The sequence below is a fragment of the Lynx rufus genome, unplaced genomic scaffold (assembly GCF_022079265.1).
Source record: "Lynx rufus isolate CCGP_SWC_20201006 ecotype Redwood Valley unplaced genomic scaffold, mLynRuf1.p SCAF_17, whole genome shotgun sequence".
NCBI classification, from domain to species: domain Eukaryota; kingdom Metazoa; phylum Chordata; class Mammalia; order Carnivora; family Felidae; genus Lynx; species Lynx rufus.
Genome location: NW_025814831.1, coordinates 35505839 through 35529299, shown reverse-complemented (window position 1 = coordinate 35529299; position 23461 = coordinate 35505839). Strand labels below are relative to the sequence as shown.

General features: G+C 34.2%; 1 protein-coding gene across 8 annotated transcripts in view; it reads left to right on the top strand.

The window, feature by feature from the left end:
- GPHN (gephyrin) overlaps positions 1-23461 on the top strand; it is a 622612-nt gene that overhangs the window by 390621 nt on the left and 208530 nt on the right. For all 8 annotated transcript variants that reach the window (XM_047079492.1, XM_047079490.1, XM_047079491.1 and 5 more), the window contains one exon: positions 20682-20816. In XM_047079492.1, the coding sequence (XP_046935448.1) occupies positions 20682-20816 (135 nt within the window). The remainder of the gene's footprint in view (positions 1-20681; positions 20817-23461) is intronic.

Sequence of the window (23461 nt, the reverse complement as noted above, 5' to 3'; positions counted from 1 at the left end):
CAGGTCATGATTTTGCAGTTCATGAGTTCAAGCCCCACATTGGGCTCCGTGCTGACAGCTGGGAGCCTGGAGCCTCCTTTGGATTCTGTGTCTCCCTCTCTCTCTGCCCCTCCCGGCTCATGCTCTGTCTCTCTCTCAAAAATGAATAAACATTTTTAAAAACAATTTTTAATTTAAAACTTTTTAAAAAATATTTATTCTTGAGAGATAGAGAGAGACAGAGCATGAGCAAGGGAGGGGCAAAAAGAGAGAGACACACAAAATCTGAAGCAGGCTCCAGGCTCCGAGCTGTCAGCACAGAGTCTGATGCAGGGCTGGAACCCATGGACCTCCAGATCATGACCTGAGCCGTGGTTGGACACCTAACCAACTGAGCAACCTAGGCTTCCCTTAATTTAAACTGTCAATGAATAATTTTTAAAGTTAAAATCATAACTTTATTACAAATACTAAATGAATACATATCAATGGTGTTATTTCATTAATTAATTATTGAAGGAACCAGAAAGGTATTACAACTGGTTCACAGAAAAACTCAAAGGACACAAATATGTAAACATTAAGAACTAAATGAATGGAAATGAAATTTACAAATAGATGCAACACTTTAGTTGTTATCTGCAAAGCAGCCCATTGCACTTCTCTTGTATAAAACAATCATTTGGACAAAAACCAGTTACATTACTATTTTCTGCAAGTTTGAGTTGTAAGATAGCTGAAAGACTGGACAGTGAACACAATCCAGAATGTCCACTACACAGGACACCTAATATTTTTGTCCATTTTAAAGTCTTTCACAATTTTTCTTGACCTGTGAAAGGAATACAAAGATGCATGGATGTTTACAAAAGAAAATAAAATTTTTACTCAAGACGTCCATGGATCTAATGTGCTTCTTTAAAAATGACTGTTGGGGCGCCTGGGTGGCGCAGTCGGTTAAGCGTCCGACTTCAGCCAGGTCATGATCTCGTGGTCTGTGAATTCGAGCCCCGCGTCAGGCTCTGGGCTGATGGCTCAGAGCCTGGAGCCTGTTTCCGATTCTGTGTCTCCCTCTCTCTCTGCCCCTCCCCCCTTCATGCTCTGTCTCTCTCTGTCCCAAAAATAAATAAACATTGAAAAAAAAATTAAAAAAAAAAATAAAAATGACTGTTGATTTTCTCAAAATTTCAATTAAAAACACCAACAAGTGCTTATAACACTGGTGTTGTTTGTAAAGGGGTGACTTGTTAGGATGCCAATTGTTTTTTTCTAGCATTGACCTTTGAGTAATATTGTGACCCAATTATGTATCTATGTGTTAGGAATAAGTAATGATTATTTGAGTTAATGTATGTTTTTATAAGTTTTACATTAAGCTAACTATTATTATCATAAAATAAGTAGAAAGCTATATTAAAATAAACTACAAAGACCTTTTTCATATTTGGGAAGCAATATGCATTGTGCTTTATGAAACAGCATGAATTTTGGCATCATATATTTTCAGATCCATCAGTTAGTAGCTGTATGACATTGGGTGTAGTGCTTCTCCTTTCTAAGCCCCAGTCTTCTCTAAAATAGGAAGAACAATGATATTAACATCATGATTACTTAATGACTAAGTTGTGAATATTCAAATAGGATAATGGATATAAAAGCACTTAATTCAGTGTCTGAATAAAAGTAAGCATTCATTATTTTAGGGAGTCAACCACCTCACTGATACCAACTCAGCTTTCAGATGCTACTTACACATTTCTCTCTTCATACCTCCTCTTTCCTTTGCCCAGTTGAACAATCCTTTCTTTTTCCTTCTTATTCTACCTTTAGATATCATTTAAGGCCTAATAAGTGGTTCTTATATTTTTATAGGTGGTGACCTCCTTTGGAAATGTGATTACTGTGGCCTCCCCTCTCCAAGGGGCTATGCACACAAATGTTGAGCTTAGTTGCAAGGCCTATCCCTTAGATTAAGTATTCTTGTGCCACAACAAACAACAGGTGTTGATGAGGGTGTGGAAAAAGGGGAACCCTCTTGCGCTGTTGGTGAGAGTGTGAACTAGTACAGCTACTCTGGAAAACAGTATGGAGGTTCCTCAAAAAGTTAAAAATAGAACTACCCTACAATCCAGCTGTCTCACTACTCGGTATTTACCCAAAGATATAAAACTGCTGATTTGAAGGGATACATTCACTCCAATGTTTATAGCAGCATTATCTACAATAGCCACACTATGGAAACAGCTGAAATGTCCAATGACTGATGAATGGATAAAGTCGATGTGATATGTATGTGTGTATATATATTATGTGAAGCAAAACAAGTCAGAAAAAGACAAGTTTCATATGATTTCACTTGTAGAATTTAAGAAACAAAACAAACAAGCAAAGGGGAGGAAAAAGAAAGATGCAAACCAAGAACAGGCTCTTAAAACTATAGAGAACAAACTGATGGTTACAGAGGGGTTGTGAGTGGAGCAATGGGTTACATAGGTGAGGGGATGAAGGAGTGCATTTGTGATGAACACCGGTTGCTATATGGAACTGTTGAATCACTGTCTTGTACACCTGAAATTAATATTACACTGTATGTTAACTAATGAATTTAAATAAAAACTTAATAAAAATAAATAAAAATTCTAAAAAATTCTTGTGCCAGCTAAAGTCCAGCCTCCTCCCTAAAGCTTTTCATAGATCTAATCTATATTTATCTTTCCTTTCCTTTTGTATTACGTTCACTCACCAAATATTTATCTCGACACTAATATGCATATATCACTCTGTTGGATGCTGTGAGTTTTTAAATGATTGTATATGATTTGGGCCCTGCCCTTGAGGAACTCACAGTATAGTACAAGAGAATATATTCTTAAATGAACTAGTTTTCTAAGTATATCATAACTGTTTAGTGTTCTCATCAGGTATAAAACTAGTCCAAATTTTATTCTAGAAAATTCTATGAGATTTATCAGTGGCTATTTTGAAACTACTTGGCATGATGAATTCCCAGAGAACAATCTGGTCTAATCCACCATCATCTTTCATCTCAAGTTATTTCAGTGGCTAGTCTCATCAGTTCCACCTTTGCCTCTCTTCAGTTTACTCTTCCTCTCAAAGCCAAGTCCACTTTTTAAAGCATGAAGTAAATCATGTCACTTTTCTACTGGTAACTTTCAATGGATTCTTGTTCCATACAGAATAAAACTAAAACTCCTTGACTTGTTCTGCTAGATTCTACTTGATCTGGTTCTCTTCAACTTTTCTAGGCCTTTCTCTTAGCATTCTTCTCCCTTTCCTCATTGCTCACTAAGCTTCATCAAGCTTTTTCTTGCCTTGGGGAATGTTCTGTCCCCACTACCTAAAACATTCTTAACCCCACTCTTTGCCTGGCTGACTTCTATTTATTCTTTATGTTTCATTGTAAGTATCTCTTTCTCATAGAAAGACCTGATCTGCCTCCTCCAGTCTAAATTATTCTTACAGTTACTTTCTCTTATAGCATCTAATACTTTTCCTTTATAGCACTTATCACAATTTACAATTGTGTACTTACTCATGTGTTTGATACCTATATATGTAGTCTGTAAGGTCCATAAGGACAAGTATCACATCTCTTAGTTTATATGATTGATCTATACAACATACAGCACAGCTTGGAACATATTATACACTGTATAAATATTTGTTAAATATGTTCCATGAGACTGTCCATTAAGTTTACAAGACAGATATAAAAAACCAAGATATGGTTATCAGTGCTCATGATGTGTAAGGACTCTTCCATGAAACAGATAATCAGCATATTCTTTCCCTGTAGTAAGCCAATATATTAAGTGACTATAGTAATGATGATGAGATAACTTTTTAAAAATTATTTTAATGTTTATTTTTTGAGAGAGAAAGATAGAGGTTGAGCAGGGGAGGGGCAGAGAGAGAGGTAGACACAGAATCCGAAGCAGGCTCCAGGCTCTGAGCTGTCGGCACAGAGCCTGATGCGGGGCTTGAACTTACGAACTGTGAGTGAGATCATGACCTGAGCTGACGTCAGACGCTTAACCAACTGAGCCACCCAGGCGCCCCAAGAAGGTAATTTTTTAATGCTAACTATGTAGCAGATAGTATTTTAAGTGGTTTATATAAACTATCAGAAATTGATACTTAAATGCAGGTATCAGCAAGATAATACTTTTTATTTTCTTGGAACACAAGTCCATATGGCAAAACAAATTTTCATACAGACTCTGATTAATACCATTGAGAACAACAAAAATTCTGAATAATTTCAAACAACATGAGAATAATTTTAATAAGTATAAATAGTCCTTATAAAGAAATAAAATCATGAAGATTTAAAATTTTACATTTATAAAAAAATATGTTATAGTCGACCTCATGTTCACTAGACAAAATCATAAAGTGTGGCTTTTCTTTGTAAATATGAATCATAATTCTTTTGTATTTTTTGTCATTAATTTTAATCTAAATGCAGGTCTTCACATTTATTCTTGTTAAATTTTGTTTTGCTACATGTATCTGATCAATCTAGCCTAAGAAGATCTTTTTTAAATCGGTATCTGCCATATTACCTGTATTTTCTAGCTCTGTTACCGGCATATATGTTAATCATGCTTTCATTGAAGTTACTGATAGAACTTTTTTTAGGATAGGCCATTTTGCATGCTAACAGAAACCCTACTGGTTATTTGTATGTGTATATGTTAACCAGCTAACATATATGTCTCTTCTAGCCATCAAAACCCACTTTCTTTGTCTGTCTTGTCCACAGGAATTTTATGAATGACTTAAATGCCTTACTGAACAGGATACACTAATTTGATAGTTCTGTGCCTTAGTAAAATTTTTATAACACTTAATCATAGCCACTAAAATAACAGTATCAGAAGCTCTAGAAAGATACATGATATATATTTTCTGAAAATCTATTTTGTATTCATATGTAATCTATTTTTACTATAAATTCAGATCTTATATTGCATATTTGGATGTCTAGTTGTATTTTTAGAAAATACAACCTACCCAGAGCTCCTGGCTGGCTCAGGCACAGGAGCATGCAACCCTTGATCTCAGGGTTGTGAGTTTGAGCCCCATGTTGGGTATAGAAGTTACTAAAAGAATAAATAAAAACTTTAAGAACAACAAAAAAAGGAAAATACAGCCTACCTTGAAGGTCTTTAAACAGAAGTTACCAGGAAAGGGTACACATGATGGAGCTAACCACCAAGCTGGACAGTGACTCTAAAAGCACTGCTACAGAGATTGACAAATTGTAGCTATGGAAGCCGTAACCCTTCATACATGCCTGCTTTGGGAAAAACTAGCTCCAATTATTATAAATTTGCTCACTGCCTACCCAAAATTAAATCCAAACATCTTCCTATTGATTAGTTTTCTAACTTTTCTGTAAATTTAAACATTTTTTCAATACAAAATTTTAAGTGGTAAAAATAATGATTCAAGGGGCATTGTATACTCACTTATGAATTTCCTTGACATCAAAATACAAGTTTATGTGTTTATTCTATTAGTATTCTTACTGGCACTTCAAAAGACCACAGAGTTCAAAAAGAGAAGTGATACTTTGGTTACATGTTCTGAGTTTGATATTGTAACTCCATTTTTTCTTTTACAAGTATTCACCCAGTCAAATTAATAGACCAGAAAAACAACATAGATTGAAAGAATTAGCACGGTTCCTTAAAAAAACTATGCATTCGGGGCGCCTGGGTGGCGCAGTCGGTTAAGCGTCCGACTTCAGCCAGGTCACGATCTCGCGGTCCGTGAGTTCGAGCCCCGCGTCGGCTCTGGGCTGATGGCTTGGAGCCTGTTTCCGATTCTGTGTCTCCCTCTCTCTCTGCCCCTCCCCCGTTCATGCTCTGTCTCTCTCTGTCCCAAAAATAAATAAAAACGTTGAAAAAAAAAATTTTAAAAAACAAAAACAAAAAAAAAACTATGCATTCTCATTACAATTTCCCTTAAAGGGGAAAATTCTGTTGTTTAATAATCGACATTCAAAATTACATAGCATACCTGCAAAAGGTTTGAGATCAACTGGGACTAATTGTTTCCTCCATGCTCTCAGTTGCATAAGACAATAAGAATACAGATTACTCTCTAAAAGTGAAGGAATGTTATTTCCTTTGGAAGTGATTTGGCATTTCTTTTTCTCATTTGTGCTGACTTAACCCACTATAAATTCTGCTTACTCTAGGTGGATCCTCACTACTCCTTGGCAAGCCTTGGGTTCATCTCTTATTGACTCCTTCATACACATTGATGAATTGCAATTTTCAGAGCTTAACCTTTTTTCACCTCCTCCTTTTCCCCATTCTCTTCTCTTCTTGTTTTATTAAAATAAAGACCATCAAGGCTAAACATCTGTCCCTCTGCTTAAATTATTTTTTCTGAGTTAATTCTTCATTCTATTCCTTCTGTCTCAAAGAGAGCTTATAATTCTTAAAAGTTAGTGGCTGCTTCTACTTCTTTATTATTAAGGAAATAATTATTAAGTATCAAGACATTATTAAGTATGCAAGACATTGTGTTCATTCTTTTACTTCTCCCTAACTGTTGACTGTGTAGACCAGGTCTTCATTTTGAAATAATCCCTTTCATGGATTTTATTAGTAAAAAATCTATAATTGTACAAGTAATACATGAATACATTCTTATTAAAAATGAAAAATGAAAAAAATTAAAATTAAACAGATGATTAACACCCATTTGAACTATCCCCTCATCTTTTTATTTGCTTTCACGCTGCCCCGGAAGTAATCACTTTTTTTAAAAATCAGAGGGTTACCTTTCAAAACTTTTTTATACTTTTCTATACAAACATAGTAAATACAATCCTAGTAGTTTCTAAGTGGTGTGTGTGTGTGTGTGTGTGTATGTGTGTGTGTGTGTGTGTGTTGAATTAACAAAGGAAGAGAGAAACTTGACAAACTGCTTCTAAAATACATATAGAATAAATGCAAAGGCCAAAAATAACCAAGATACTCTTGAATAAGGAAAAGAACCAAGTGGAAAGTCCTGCCTTATTAATATCAAGATTTAAAATGATGTAATTAAAGTACTGCATAATTGGTGTAAAATTTAACAGACCATTGGAACAGAATTTAAGCCCCCCCCAAACACCAACACACATATGGGCACATATGATAGTTTGTACTACATACTAGTGGAAAAAGTCTTTTTTCAATAAATGATGCTGCCACAATAGGCTGTCCGTGTCAAAAAAAAAAAAAATGTTGTTCACCTATCTCATAAAGTATACAAAAATCAATTCTAAGATTACTGGAGACCTAAATATGAAAGGCAAAACTATAAAACTTGTAGAATGTTATAGGACAACACTTTTTTTTATGCTGGATTAGGGAAGGATTCCTTTTAAAAATACTTGAAATAAAATTCACATAACATAAAATTCACCATTTTGACCATTTGAAAGTGTATAGTTCACTGGCTTTTAGTACATTCACAGTGTTGTGCAACCATCAGCTCTATTTAATTCCAGGATATTTTATCACTTCCCCCCCATAAATCCCATACCAATTAAGCAGTCACTCCCCATAACTTCTTTCCCCACCTCTGGCAACTACTAATTTGCTTTCTGTCTCTATGGGTTTGACTACTCTGGACATTACATACAAACGGAATCATATAATATGTGGCTTTTTATGTCTGGCTGGTTTTGCTTAACATCATGTTTTCAACGTTCATCTATGTTGTCGCATATATCAGCACTCCTTTTTATAGCTGCACAATATTCCATTATGTAGATATACTACATGTTATTTAGCCATTGATCAATTGATGGACATTTGGGTTGGTTCCACCTTTTGGTTATTAAAATAATGTTGGTATGAACATATGTGTACAAGTTTTTGTTTGAACACCACTTTTCAGTTCTCTTGCATGTACACCTAGGAATAGAATTGTTGAGTCATGCGATAATTCTGTTCAACTTTTTGAGGAACCACACAAACTGTTGTCTACTGAGATCTATCATTTTACATACCCAGCAGTGGTGGATGAGGTTTCTAGTTCTACATGCTCAACAACGTTTGTTATTTTCCTTAAAGAAAAAAAAAAAAAACTATAGCCGTTGAGTGGGTGTGAAGTGGTATTTCATTGTGGTTTTGATTTGCATTTCTCTAATGACTAATGATGATGAGCACCTTTTGTTGTTGTTTATTGGCCATTTGTATATCTTTTTAGAAGACTGGTCTATTCAAGTCTTTTGCCTCTTTTAAAAAATGAGGTTGTTTTTAGAGACATCTGGGTGGCTCAGTCCATTAAGCTTCTGACTCCATGATCCGCGGTTTGTGTGTTTGAACTCCCCCGTGGGGCTCTGCACTGATGGTGTGGATCCTGCTTGGGATTCTGTCTTTCCCTCTCTCTGCCCCTCCCTGTTCATGCTCTCTGTCTCAAAATAAATAAATAAAAACTAAAAAAATGAGGTTGTTTTTAAATGGATTGTCTTCTGTTGTTGAGTTGTAAGTGTTCTTTGCATATTTTGGGTACTAGACCGTTAGCAGATAGATCATTTGCAAATCTTTCCTCCCATTCTATAGATCATCTTTTCTACTTTTATCAGTAATGCCCTTTTATACAAAGAAGTTTTTAATTTTGATGAAATCTTTTGTAAATTTTCTTTGTTTCCAATACTTTTGATAGCATATCTAAGGATCTATTACCAAATACAAGGTAATGAATACTTATTCCTATGTTTTCTTCTAAGCATGTTTGTCATTTTAGCTCTTATATTTAGGGCTTTCATTGATTTTGAAATAATTTTTGTATGTGGTATGAGATAAGGATCCAACTTCATTTTTTTGAATGTGGATATCCAGTTGTTCTGACACAATTTATTGAAAAAACTATTCTTTCTATTAACCTTAAATGTAACAGGGTTTATTTCTGAACTCTCAATTCTATGCCATTGATTTATATGTTTATCCTTATGCAGGATTACACTGTTTTGAATACTGTACCTTTTAAGTAAGTTTTCAAATGAGAAAGTGTGCATCCTCCAACTTTCTTTTTCAAGATTATTTTGGCTACAGGGAGACCTTAAGTTTCCATATGAATTTTGAGATGGGTTTTTCTATTTTTGCAAAAAAAAAAAAAATCTGTTGGGATTTTGTAGGGTTCACATTGAATCTGGGGATCCCTTAAGGTAATATTGCCATGTTTACAATATACATCTTTCCATTTCTTTATGTCTTTTTTTTTTGTAATTTTCAGTGTACAAGTCCTGCACCTTCTTAATTAAATTTATTCCTTAATTTTTTATTCCCTTTGATGCTATTGTAAATGAGATTCTTTTATTGAAATTTTTAAAAAAATTTTCAGTGTTAGTGTACAAAAATACAACCAATTTTTGTGAGTTCCTCATGTATCCTGCAACTTTGCTGAATTTATTGGCTTTAATAGTTCTTTCTGTGGGTTAAAGGATTTTGTATGTATAACATTATGCCCTCTATGAAGAAGTTTTATTTCTTCTTCCCAATTTGGATAGCTTTTATTTCTTTTCTTGTCTAATTTCCCTGGCTAGAACTTCCAATACAATGTTGAAAAGAAGTAGTGAATGAAGACATCCTTCATCTTGATCTTAGGAGGAAGCTTTCAGTCTTTTATCTAAAAGTAGGATATTAACTATGGGTTTTTCATAGATGCCCTTTATCAGGTTGGGGAAGTTGCCTTCTATTTATATCTATTTTTCTGAATGTTTTTATCATGAAAGGGTGTTCAGTTTTGTCAAATGCTTTCTCTACATCAATTGAGATTATCTTGTGGATTTTTTTCCTTATTCTATTAATGTGTTGTAGTATACTGATTATTTTTCTAATGTTGAACCACACTTGCACTTATGGAATAAATCCCACTTGGTCATGGTATGTAATCATTTTAATATGCTGTTGGATTCAGTTTCTAGTGTCTTATTTAAGAGTTTGCATCTATATTCATAAAGAATATTGGTCTATAGTATTATTTTCCTGTGATGTCTTCATTTGTCTTTGATATCAAGGTAATTGTGGCCCTGTGAAATGATTTGAGAAGTGTGTCCTCCTCTTCAGTTTTGTGGAAGAGTTTGTAAAGAATTTGTGTTAATTAGTTTTTAAACATTTGATAAAACTCTTTCTTTAGTAAGGCCATCTGGCCCTGTGTTTTTCCTTATTGGAAGTTTTTTTTTATTATTAACTCATACTTGTTATATGTCTACTCCAGATTTTCTACTTCTTGTATCAGTTTTCATAATTTCTATGTTTCTAAGAATTTTTTCATTTCATATGGGTTATCTAATTGTTGGCATACAATTATTTATAGTATTATAATTCTTTTTATTTCCATGTGATTAATAGTAATGTCCCCACATTCATTCCTGCTTTTAGTAATATGAATTTTCTTTTTTTTTCTCAGTCTAGATTAAAATTTGTCAATTCTGTTGTTCTTTCCAAAGAACGAACTTTGGTTTTGTTGATTATTTCACTGTCTTTTTGTTCTCTATTTTATTTATCTTTACTATACTTTATTAGTTCTTCTCTTTGCTTTAGGTTTAGTTTGCTCTCTTTTTAGTTCTTTAAGGTGTAAGGTTAGAGTATTGATTTGAAATCTTTATTTTTAAAGTAGATGTTTGCAACTATAAATTTCTCTCTGAGCACTACTGTTGCTGTACTCGTAAGTTTTGGTATGTTGTGTCTTCATTTTCATTTATGTGAAAATATTGTAATTTCCTTTGTGATTTTTTCCTCAACTCATAGTTAAGAATGTGTTTAAATTGGGGGCACCTGGGTGGCTCAGTTGGTAAAGCATCCCTCTCTTGGTTTCTGCTCAGGTCATGATCTCTCAGTTTGTAAGTTCGAGCACCCCATCGGGCTCTGTGCTGACAGTGCAGAGCCTGCTTGGGATTCTCTGTCTCTTTGTCTCTTTCTCCCCCTCTCCCCCCACCTCTCTCCCTCTCCCCCAACCTCTCTCCCTCTCCCCCCACCCCACTCTCTCCTCCCACCCTACTCTCTCCCCCTCCCCCTCTTATGCACAGTCTCTCGCTCCCTCTCAAAATAAATAAATAAACTTAAAAAAAGAATGTTTAATTTCCACATATTTGTAAATTTCCCAATTTATTTCTATATTGGTTTCTACTTACTTTTCATTATGGTTAGAGAAGATACATTGTATGATTTCAGTATTTAGTGAGACATGTTTTGTGGCTTAACATTTAGTCTACTTGGAAAATGTTCCTTGTTCACTTGAGAAAAAAAGTGTATTTTACTGTTATCAGGTAGATTTTTTCCTCTGTATTGTTGCTGATTTATAACGTCGGTCAAATCTTCTGTTTTACTTGTTGCATCTTCTGATGAGTTGTTCTAACCATTTATTGAAAGTGGAACATTGAAGTCTCTCAGTATTATTGTTAAACTTTTTCACCAATACTATTAGTTTTTGCTTCATATACTTTGGGGCTCTCATTAGGTGTGGATATGTTTATAATTCTTACATTTTATGATGGATTAACCTTTTTTATCATTATTTCACGTTTTTGTCTCTTATAACAGTTTTTATCTTAAAGTCCATTTTGTCTGATATTATTATAGCCATTCTGGCTGTCTTCTTTTTCTTTTTTTTTTCATTCTAGCTCTCTTTTGGTTACCGTTTGCATAAGATAAATTTTCCCATTCTTTTACCTTCCACCTGTTTGTGTCTTTGGATCTAAAATATGTACTGTACTTAGATAATGTTTTTTTAATCCATTCTGTTAGTCTCTACCTTTTATTTGGGTAGTTTAATCCACTTACATTTAACATAATTACTGATAAGGTAAGGTGTTTTTTTTTTTTTCCAGTTTGTTTTCTATATATCTTATTATTTTTATGCCTCATTTTTTTCATTACTTCCTTCATTTTTGAATAATGGTATTTTCTAGGGGCACCTGGGTGGCTCAGTTGGTCAAGCGTCCAGCTTCTGCTCAGGTCATGATCTCACAGTTCATGAGTTCAATCCCCACATCAGGCTCTGTGCTGACAGCTCATAGTCTGGAGCCTGCTTCAGATTCTGTGTCTCCTTCTGTCTGCCTTTCCCTCGCTCTCTCTCTCTGTCTCTCTCTCTCTCTGTCTCAAAAATAAACATTAAAAACAAGTTACTGGATATTTTCTAGTGTGTCATTTTGATTTTTCTCTCATTTTTTGGCAAATATTCTTCTAGTTATCTTTTTAGTGGTTGCTCTGGGGGTTAAATTAACATCTTACTTTGTAACAGTCTAATTTGAATTAATACCAAATGAGCTTAAATATTATGCAAAAACTTTGTCCCATCTCCCTCACTTATGTTATTTTCACAATATACATATTTATACCTTGTGTGTACACCAACACAAATTTATAATTATTGTCTTATATATTTTTATTTTTAAATGGTATTAGATTTACCAAAATATGTATTAATACTTTTATGTCTACCTTGTAGAGTACCAGTTTATTTATTTCTCCATGTGAATCCCAAGTTACTATCTAATGTACTTTTCATTTCAACCTGAAGGACTCCTTTTAGCATTTCTTGTAGGGAAGGTCTACTAGTATTGAACTCTGTTTTTGTTTATCTGAGAATATTTTGATTTCCTTTTCATTTTGAATTATATTTTTGCCAGATATAAAATTTCTGGTTGACCATTTTCTTTCAGCATTTTGAATATGTTAATTTGCTACCTATTGACCCTTATTGTTTTTGCTGAGAAATCAGCTGTTAATCTTTTGGGGGATCTCTCATATGAATTGCTTCTCTCTTGCTGCTTTCAAAATTCTTTATCTTTTACTTTCAACAATTTGTTATGTGTCTTGGTATAAATCTCTTTAACTCGGAATTGTTGAACGTCCTGGGTATATAGATTTGTGTCTTTCATCACATTTGGAAAGTTTTCAGTCATTACTTCCTCCAATATTTTCTTTGCCTCTTTCTCTCTTCTTCTGGGACTCCCATTACGCATATCATTGCTCTTTGTCATAATTATAGGTTTTGGTTTGTTGATTAACTTTTCTTGTCAAGTTTTATTATTTATTGTGTGTGGTTACTGAAGTCTCTGTTCCATTAGCTTTTTGATCAGCTAGTGATTCAACAGAGATTTCCTTAAATGTCTGGGATAAATATATACTGAAAAAAAAAATCTCTCATTCTTTGCATTTGGACTCTGTATATGTGTCAGGGCATGCCTTCAGCACTCAGCCAGTTTACAGTTTTGACTTAGCCTTCATTTCCTGCTTGTGCAGAGTCTGAAGTTTGACAAGAGGTGAAATATTAAGTGAAGTCTTCTGAGGATGTGGCCAACCCTGGGCATAAATATGACCTCTAAATTCCCAGGAATATGTGGGAGTTTTTCAAAGTCCTTATGCCTGAAAGCGTTTCATTACATTGCCTTTCCTCCCAAGTTTTAGTTAGTCTATTCTTTGTCCCAACTGTTATCCCTTGCCCAGACAGCAGTAGTTAATATATTTGTCTTTACATTTTTGGGCAGTACCACCAGCTGGTTAGCTGTAGGAGTCCTGGGAGAGTTTGAGGTTAGGAGAAATAAAAGCAAGCCCTAAATGCCCTTCAGTGAACTAACTGACATGTTGAAACAAAGAACTGTAATTCTTAAGAATAAGGTTTATTCTCCCTCCAGTACTAAGAACCTTATGAGGAATGTGAGCTGTGTCTTCAAGTCTACCACTGAGCTGTTTAGTGGAGGAATTGGTTTTTTGTTGTTGTTTTTTTTTATTTTTGATTTTTTTTCTTGATTAAGTATTCACCTGGTTGCTATAAACTTTTAGTTTTTAGATTTGGGGTAAAGTTGATTCTGACAGTTTTTGCTAGTTTCATGGTGTGATAGAATTTTCACATTTCCTACTCTGCCATTTCCACTGGATTCCTTTTAGGACACAAAGACCACTAACTATAAAGGAAACTATTGGTATATTTGGCTAAATTAAAATGTTCTATTAATCATAAAACATGATTAAGTAAGACAACAAGCTATAAAATAGAAATAGATGTTTTCAGCATACAAACTGATAAAGAACTAGTTATCCAGAATAAATACAGACATCTAACAATTTAAAAAGGACAACCCAATAAGAGAATATTTGAGCAAAAGACTTGAAGAGGGTCTTTACCAAAAAGAACATCTAAATGCCTGATAAACATATAAAATAATGCTTTTTCTCATTAATAGGGAAAGGAAAATCAAGCCCTCAAAAACATATTATTACTACTACCAGATTTGAAAAAAAAAAAAATTGCTAGTATGGACAATACTAGGTAGAGATAAGTTGTGGAGTAGGAGGAACTATCACCATTTTCTTTTGATAGACATATAAATTGCCTTAACCAATTTGGAAATTTGTAAAAGAGGGTATGCCTACCCTAAAGCCAGCAATTCTGAGTGTGTGTGTGTGTGTGTGTGTGTGTGTGTGTGTGTTTGAGTGTGTATCCTAAAATTAATCATGATACATGCTAGAATATTCAAAGTAGCATTGTTCATAGTGTCTCCAAAACGGAGACAGTACAAATGCCCATCAACTGAGTAATCCATATTCACTGCCTCCTTTTCCTTACCTCCAGTTTTTGTTTTTGTTTTTGTTTTTGTTTTACCTCTTATAATTGGGTACCTGTCTTCATCAAATAATGAAATAGCTATCTCTCAGGGCGTTTGGGTGGCATGGTCAGTTAAGCATCCGATTCTTGATTTCAGCTTGAGTCATGATCTCATGGTTGGTTTGAGCCTGTCATTAGGCTCTGAACTGACAGCACGGAGCCTGCTTGGGATTCTCTCTTACCCTCTCTCTCTCTGCCCCTCTCCCCACCAGGTGCTCGCTCTCTCGCTCTCTCTCGCTCTCTCTCTCTCTCTGTCTCTCTGTCTCATTCTCTCTGTCCATCTCTCAAAATAAATAAACTTAAAAAAAAAAAGAAAGAAAGAACTGCCTCTCAGACAACTAATAACTACTCCTGCAAAGAATTTCGAAGTTTATCTTTTGCCTAAGTTTCTTTTGAGATAGGTGGAAAATTTATTTCTAGGCTACATAATGAAATTGTGAGTTTATGGTTGCCAGTTATAACTGGATCCATGTTATTGATAATTCCTTGCCCAAATCCTTAGTTATCCTCCCTGCTAATTCATCAACATATATATCCAGATATTTATGAAAGTTATCTTTGCCACTTATATTTCCCCATTTTTCTCATTAATGGATTTTCACTTCAAGCATGAAAGGAAAAAATAACAGTGAATGTGTCTCCTCTTTTCTTACAAATTACCCCACTTTGTCATGCCACTTGCTTCCTCAACTCACTTCTACTCTTTTTACTCTACTGGTAACTTCTTTAATTGCTGGATCTAATGACATTTTTTAAAGTTTTTATTTAAATTCCAGTTATGTAACATACAGTGTGATATTAGTTTCAGGTGTATGGGTAGTGATTCAATACTTCCATACAACATCCAGTGCTCATCACAGCAAGTGCACCCCTTAATCTCCATCATGTATTTTACTCATCCCCATACCCAGTTCCCCTCTGATAACAATCAGTTTGTTCTCTATAGTTAAGAGTCTGTTTCTTGGTTTGCCTCTCTTTCTTTTTTTTTTCTTTTTTTCCCATTTACTCATTTGTTTTGTTTGTTTCTTAAATTCCACATATGAATGAAATCATATGGGATTTGCCTTTCTCTGACTGACCTATTTCGCTTAGCATAATACTCCCTAGCTCCATCTACATCATTAGAAATGGCAAGATTTAAATCTTTTTTATGTATGTAAATGTATACACACACACACACACACACGCACACACACACACACACACACGTATATATATACCACATCTTTTTTATCCATTCATCAGTTGATGGACACTTGGGCTGTTTCCATAGTTTGGCTGTTGTAGGTAATGCTGCTGTAAACATCAGGGTTCATGTGTCCTTTTGAATTAGTATTTTTGTATTCTTTGGGTAAATATCTAGTAGTGCAATCACTGGATAGTAGGGTAGTTCTATTTTTAAATTTTTGAGGAACCTCCATACTTTGCCAGAGTGACTGCACGAGTTTGCATTCCCACCGACAGTGCAAGAGGGTTCCTCTTTCTCCATATCCTTACCAACACCATTGTTTCTTGTGTTAGTGATTTTAACCATTCTTACAGGTATGAGGTAATATTTCATTGTAGATTTGATTTGCATTTCCCTGATGATCACTGATGTTGAGCATCTTTTCATGTGTCTATTGGCCATCTGTATGTCTTTTTTGAGAAGATGTCTTTTCATGTCTTCTGCCCATTTTTTAATTGGATTATTTACTTTTTAGGTATTAAGTTTTATAATGCTTTATACATTTTGGATACTAACCCTTTATTGGATATTTAATTTATAAATATCATGTCCTATTCTATCAGTTGCCTTTTAGTTTTGCTGTTGTCCCAGTAGTTTATTTTTGATTTTGTTTCCCTTGCTTCAGGAGATATATCTACAAAGAAGTTGCTACAGCCCATGTCAAAGAGGTCACTGCCTGTGTCCTCTTCTAGGATTTTTATGATTTCAAGTCTCATTGAATATTCTTTTCTGCTTTGTAAAAGATTAATCGACCATATAATTGTGGGTTCATTTTTGGGTTTTCTGTTCTGTTCTACTGATTTATTTGTCTATTTTTGTGCCAGTACCATACTGTTTTGGTCACTACAGCTTTGTAATATAACTTGAAGTCTGGAATTGTGATACCTCCAGCTTTGTTTTCCTTTTTCAAGGTTGCTTTTTGGCTATCCGGGATCTTTTATGATTCCATACCAATTTTAGGATTGTTTTTTCTAGCTGTGTGAAAAATGCTGGTGATATTTTGATAGGGATTGCATTAAACATGTACATTGCTTTGGATAGTAGAGACATTTTAATAATATTTGTTCTTCCATTTCATGAGGATGGACTGTTTTTCCATTTCTTTGTGTCATCTCCAGTTTCTTTCATCAGTGTTTTATATTTCACATCTTCAGGTTAAGCTTATTCCTAGGTATCTTATTGTTTTTGGTGCCATTGTAAATTTAATTGATTACTTGTTTCTTTCTCTACTGCTTCATTATGTGTATATAGAAATGCATCAGATTTCTGTAGACTGATTTTTATCCTGAACCTTTATTAAATTCGTTTGTAAGTTCTCACAGTTTTTTGGTGGAGTCTTTCAGGCTCTCAGTGGCTTTTTTCCAACTCTCATCCTACTCATATTATAATAGTTGATATCTTTTAACATCTCCTTGAAAGTTTCTTCTCTCTTCCCTTCCCTTATGTTCACACTGTCTTGATTTTCCTTTTAAGTGTCTAACAATTTCTTAAAGATTTGAAAACCAAATAATTTATCTTCCAAACTGAAATACTTTTGAAAATGAAAAATTTGGTATTTAATATTGAGCCAGTATGATAGATACAAATCCTGATTGCTCAAGGAAAAATAGGATGTACTATTATTTCATTTACAGATTCTTTTTTTTTCCTCCTCAATTTTTTCTTCTGTTATCCATCTTCTGAGTTCCATAATATGGATCTTACCTAGAATTATCAGCCATCATCTTTTGTTCTTTTACATACTGTCCTTGGATGATCTGAAACATTTGCATGGCTGAAACTACCACCTCCATTGATAATTACCAAAGTATATATCTTTTTTTTATGTTTATTTATTTTTGAGAGAGAGACAGAATACAAGTTGGGTGGGGGGGGGGGCAGGCAGAGAGAGAAGGAGACACAGAATCTGAAGCAGGCTCCAGGCTCCAAGCTGTCAGCACAGAGTCCAACATGGGGCTCGAACTCACAAACCATGACATTGTGACCTGAGCCAAAATCAGATGTTTAACTGACTGAGCCACCCAGGTGCGCCTCCCAAAGTATATATCTAATCCTTAACTTTTTCCTGAGCTCTAGACTCATATTACTTTTTTTTATTTTATTTTTTATTTTTTTTAATTTACAACCAAATTAGTTAGCATATAGTGAAACAATGATTTCAGGAGTAGATTCCTTAAAGCCCCTTACCCATTTAGCCCATCACCCCTCCCACAACTCCTCCAGTAACCCTCAGTTCTCCGTATTTATGAGTCTCTTCTGTTTTGTTCCCCTCCCTGTTTTTTTATTTTTGTTTCCCTTCCCTTATGTTCATCTGTTTTGTCTCTTAAAGTCCTCATATGAGTGAAGTCATATGATTTTTATCTTTCTCTGACAAATTTCACTTAGCATAATACCCTCCAGTTCCATCCACGTAGTTGTAAATGGCAAGATTTCATTCTTTTTGATTGCTGAGTAATATTCCATTGTATGTATTTACCACATCTTCTGTATCCATTCATCCATTGATGGGTATTTGGGCTCTTTCCATGCTTTGGCTATTGTTGATAGTGCTGCTATAAACGTGGGGGTGCATGTGTCCCTTCGAAACAGCACACCTGTATCTCTTGGATAAATGCCTAGTAGTGTAATTGCTGGGTCATAGGGTAGTTCTATTTTTAGTTTTCTGAGGAACCTCCACACTGTTTTCCAGAGTGGCTGCACCAGCTTGCATTGCCACCAACAATGCAAAAGAGATCCTCTTTCTCCACATCCTCGCCAACATCTGTTGTTGCCTGAGTTTTTAATGTTAGCCATTCCAGCTCATATTTCTAATAGCTCATTGGGTATCTCCAGACTATTAACCCCAAAGTATGTCCTTCAAATTTAAACTTATCTTTTCCCTGAAATATCCTGCTGTTCTGTTTACATTCATACACACACACACACACACACACACACACACATAGAGAGATGTGTAGTATATGTATACTTGTGTGTGTGAGTCTGGCAATCTATATATCATACATACATCCTACTTTGAGCATATGCTTTCTTAGGTATTGGGCATACAATAGTAGCAAAAGCACAGTTTCATCATAACAGTGCATTCTAGTATGTGAGATAGACATCTAAATGTAGTATACATATAAATATAGTATAAATGTGGAAATTGCTATGAAGTAGAGAAACATGGTGTCAAGTGAAGTACAATAGGAGCCTTCTTTGACTTTCTATCCAATACTTGGCCTTTTTTATTAGACATAAGTGGCAACATATAGCTCTTTTAAACCAGACTATCCACCATTTCTTTAAAATATTTATCACAATTCAGTACTCAAATGTATTAGGTAGAGCAGTTTTTCTTCTCAGAATTCACATTGCCTTCACCCTAGCTATGGGAATATTCTTTATAAATCACATAAAATGTTAGGCCCTAACATGGTAGCAATACCATCAGTAATGAGGATGTTGGTATGGAAACTAAATAAAAGAGCTTCTATGGAAATTGTATTATGTCCTTTGGGAGAAACAGATGATACATAAGAACAGCAGTACCTTCCCAGTCATAAAGTCTGGCTGCTGCTTCCTTGTTTTCACATAGTAAGTGATACTTGCTGATTGAATATTAGTTAATTATTTATCCTTTTATCACATATACATCCCCTCTTATGCACAAAACTTGAAAGTGGTCAAGTTCTCATTTTGAGATTAGAAAACCTAAACCCATTAGTACTAGCCCAGAACAAAATTATGCATGCTGCAAAATAATAATTTTATAATCAACATAATTAGTAATTTTTAAAATAAATAATCCATGTTGTTTATATATTTTTAGAATAGTGACACTCAGTTACATCAGTATCACGTTGATAGGTGTAATATGAATAATAATAAACATTAAGTATTTACTGCTTACAAGTGCTAGATAATTTATATACAGTATCTTATTTAACCCTCAATAGTAATCCAGTGAGGTAGATACTATCATTAGCTTCATTTTTTTTAGATAAAGGAAATGGTGATTTAAAAATTATAGCCGTCAGTGTCCCAGCAGAAGTCATAGCATAGTTAAAAGGATAATTGAGAAGAGTTTAATGAAGGGACAATAGTGCCTACAAAAGTTTGGGCAGGTTATAGGGAAAGCAACAAGACACAATGCAGTGTCCCAGTGTTCCCTGGGACTAGTAATACTGGGAATCCTTAATACTCTAGTCCTAATGGGGCAAAGACAGGGAACTCCTACTGGAATCCAGAAAAGAGCTGTAAGCAAGGGTCATCTGACAGGGGCTGTGACTTAGCCAGCCTGAGGTGACCAGGTAGAAAGGAGCCAGGGGAATAAAGACAAGATCTTAATCTCCTCTAATGCTTTAGTTTCCTGGCAGTGCCTCCCACTGGCTGAATGCAACTAGAAACTAGACAGTACAGACTGGCTTGTTGATTTTATACAGGTCAGTTTAGAGCAGAGAGGATGAAGAAGGGTGGAGAATCTGAAAGGAAAATGGAAAATATCTAAGAATTAAATAACTATTACGTGGCAGAGCCAGTATATGAATGCCAAACACTTTACTCCGTAACCATAATGCTAAACTGCTTCTCATAAAAAAGTTCCATGAAATATTATTTGGCCAGGGAAAATATTTTAAATCTGAAGGTTTCTGTCCTATCACAAATTGTTGGATAGAAACCTATATCCAAACTCACGGACAGGCATTTATACCTAACAGTAAGTGACACCAAATATATGAGAGCTAGGCAGCAAATAATGCCACAGAAAAAAAGTTAGGTGTTGATACTGATTTAAGTGTTGTTGGTGTTTTCAGAATATTAAGCCATCCTTGTTTTTCTTGTTCAGATTCCAGATTCCATCATTTCTCGTGGTGTTCAGGTGCTCCCACGAGACACAGCCTCCCTCAGCACTACTCCTTCAGAATCGCCTCGTGCTCAGGCTACATCTCGCCTTTCTACAGCTTCCTGCCCAACACCAAAAGTAAGTACAGTTCCTTGGCACCTTACACCTATTCTACTATCTGAGTGTGGGAAACTTAACCAGTATTTCCCTCTGTTTGTCAAGGTTGGATTGCATGCAAGATAATGCAATGAAAAATTAGTGGACTATAAGATAATTACCACTTACTGTTTTACAGATTGTGCATATTAGGCCAATAGTAAGATAATAGAAATTTCATGTAAAATGTCTACTCCTACATTCACAGCTACAGACATCACTTTCTGTAGCTCCTGTTTCTTTGCTCTAGACTTGTTATTTTTTAGCATACTCATCAGTATAGATGTGAAGTTACTTGTTTATGCAAAGGGTGAATGCATTTCTTTAAAAAGCAAAATTAACAAAATAATGTCACCAAAGGGTTTTTTTTTTTAACTTGTCCAAGCTAGGGTAGCTCCCTGCTCTAGTATCATGCCAAATTTTTTCAAACATATTCAACTTGGAATGTTGCTGCCTAATATTTGGAAACAAATCTAAATTGATTAGAAAGAAAGTTTTAATGCCAACCTTTGGGGGAGGGAGGAAGTTTTTTAGTATTTATTTTTTTACAATTTTTCCCAAGTACTGAATCATGTGTTGGAGGAAAAAAGGATTAGACATTTATTTGCTGCCTCACATCTCCATGTATATGATAAATTAAGTAGCAGACGTAATTATGGCTATTACTGCTTTCTTCCGGAATGTCCCTTTCCTGGTTAAGTTAGTCATTTGTGCTTTCAAGATTTCAATATGATGGATCCAATATTGGCATCAAAAGATTAACAGTAACATTCCTTCTTAATTGATAAGATGTGGTGTTCAATATCAAATTTTCACTAAATTTATTCAAGAGATATGCAGGTAATTTTTCAAACTATGGCTTTCTCTGTCATCAGATTTACCACTTATATAGCTGTCTTCCTCAATTCCAACTTTTTCCTGAGTTTTAAGAATGTTGCATCTGGACTTAACTAGAAGTGATCTCAAGCCATTCTTCATATGTGTAGTACGGTTGCTTTTACATTCCATGGTACAACCTTCTCAGCAAAGTCCTCACAGTGTTATTACTGTTGTATATCATTGTTTTTAGACTTGTGTCAAATACAACCAGTATTAATTTATAGTTTAAAAAAATTATGGTTCTAAATCTTTAATGAAGACAAAATGTAAGAACATTCTAGACATAAAATGTATGTTAATGCCATTCAGGTGCCAGTCAGCTTACATCTTCCACTGAATGAAAACATGGAGTTCTAAGACTTGAATTGCAAAGAAGCATCTCATTCATGACTTTCAAAATTTTTTAACAAAATAATTTATTGTTTGCATTAAATCTCAATTATATAAGCTATACTCATTTATGAAGTCTAGAAAATAATGCTAAAACTTAAGTCCACTATAAATGTTTAGTCAAATATTAAGACCTAAATGTTGGGAATGCAGAACTGTTCAAGATGCAGTATTCTTTTCCTTAATAATATACTATGAACATTTATAAATATTTTAAGCTAAATTCAGTTATACATAGTAGTTCTTGAGCCTTTTTAAAACTTTATAATTGTATCCTAATTACAAAGAGAACATTAAATACAATTTTAAAATAATTTGGCATTCCAAATTTACTAAAGTGAAATCCTAAAAATAAAAAAGTCAAATTAATCTATTGAAAGTCTCAAATTATAAGACTGTTTAATTAAAATCTAAACTAAATATTCTTATATTTGCTTTTATATCAGTGACATATAGTCACTGCACCCATGGAGTTTATAGTTCAATTAATGTATATTAAAATAAATATTAAGATAAATGTAAATTATTCTGATAATCATAATTTTACTGTAACTTAATAATTATAAATTGAAATTCTTGCTAAGCAGAAATGAAAAGTTACATTGATAGAAAATAATAGGAGGGAAACCTTACTTAAATAGGATTATCAGAGAAGACGTCTCTAAGGGGAACATTTCACCAGGGACAAAAAGGATATATAAAAACAAAACAAAATTCAGCAATAATGACCATTTTAAAGGTGGCTGTCACCAGCCAATTATCACCTTAGTACATGAAAGTCTTAATTCAGTGACTTCAAATATCCTTAGTACATGAAAGTCTTAATTCAGTGACTTCAAAATCCAACTTCAGCTATTAGTTCTATGTATTTTAAATAATGACTTTTTGTCTTTGCCTACTGAGTCAAATTACAAGGCCATAGGTTTTAGCACATAAATCTAGGTGAATTGTTTATTTTAGCATAGAATATTTAGGGCAGAAAAGTCAGAAAGCCGGGCTTCTCATTTGAGATGTGGGTAAATGATGTTATTAACTATATTAAGGAATAATAAGAGAAGAAACACATTTTGAAGGTAAAAGGAATTAATACATTTGGTTTTGAACGTCTTCAATCTGAGATATATATGAGACATCCCATGAATGACAGCCAGCATAAAATTAGAACACTAGTGAGTTTGATATTGTTACTGTTACTGCATCTTGGTGCTGATATTTATAATTTAGTACCTAATAGTGTTCACTAAACCTCATAGAAATCCCTCTTCTATGTTTCAGGTTAGACATGCAGTCTGTCATGTGCAGAAATATATGTGCAAATACATTTTCTTTACATGAAAAATATGGTACAGTCTTGAATG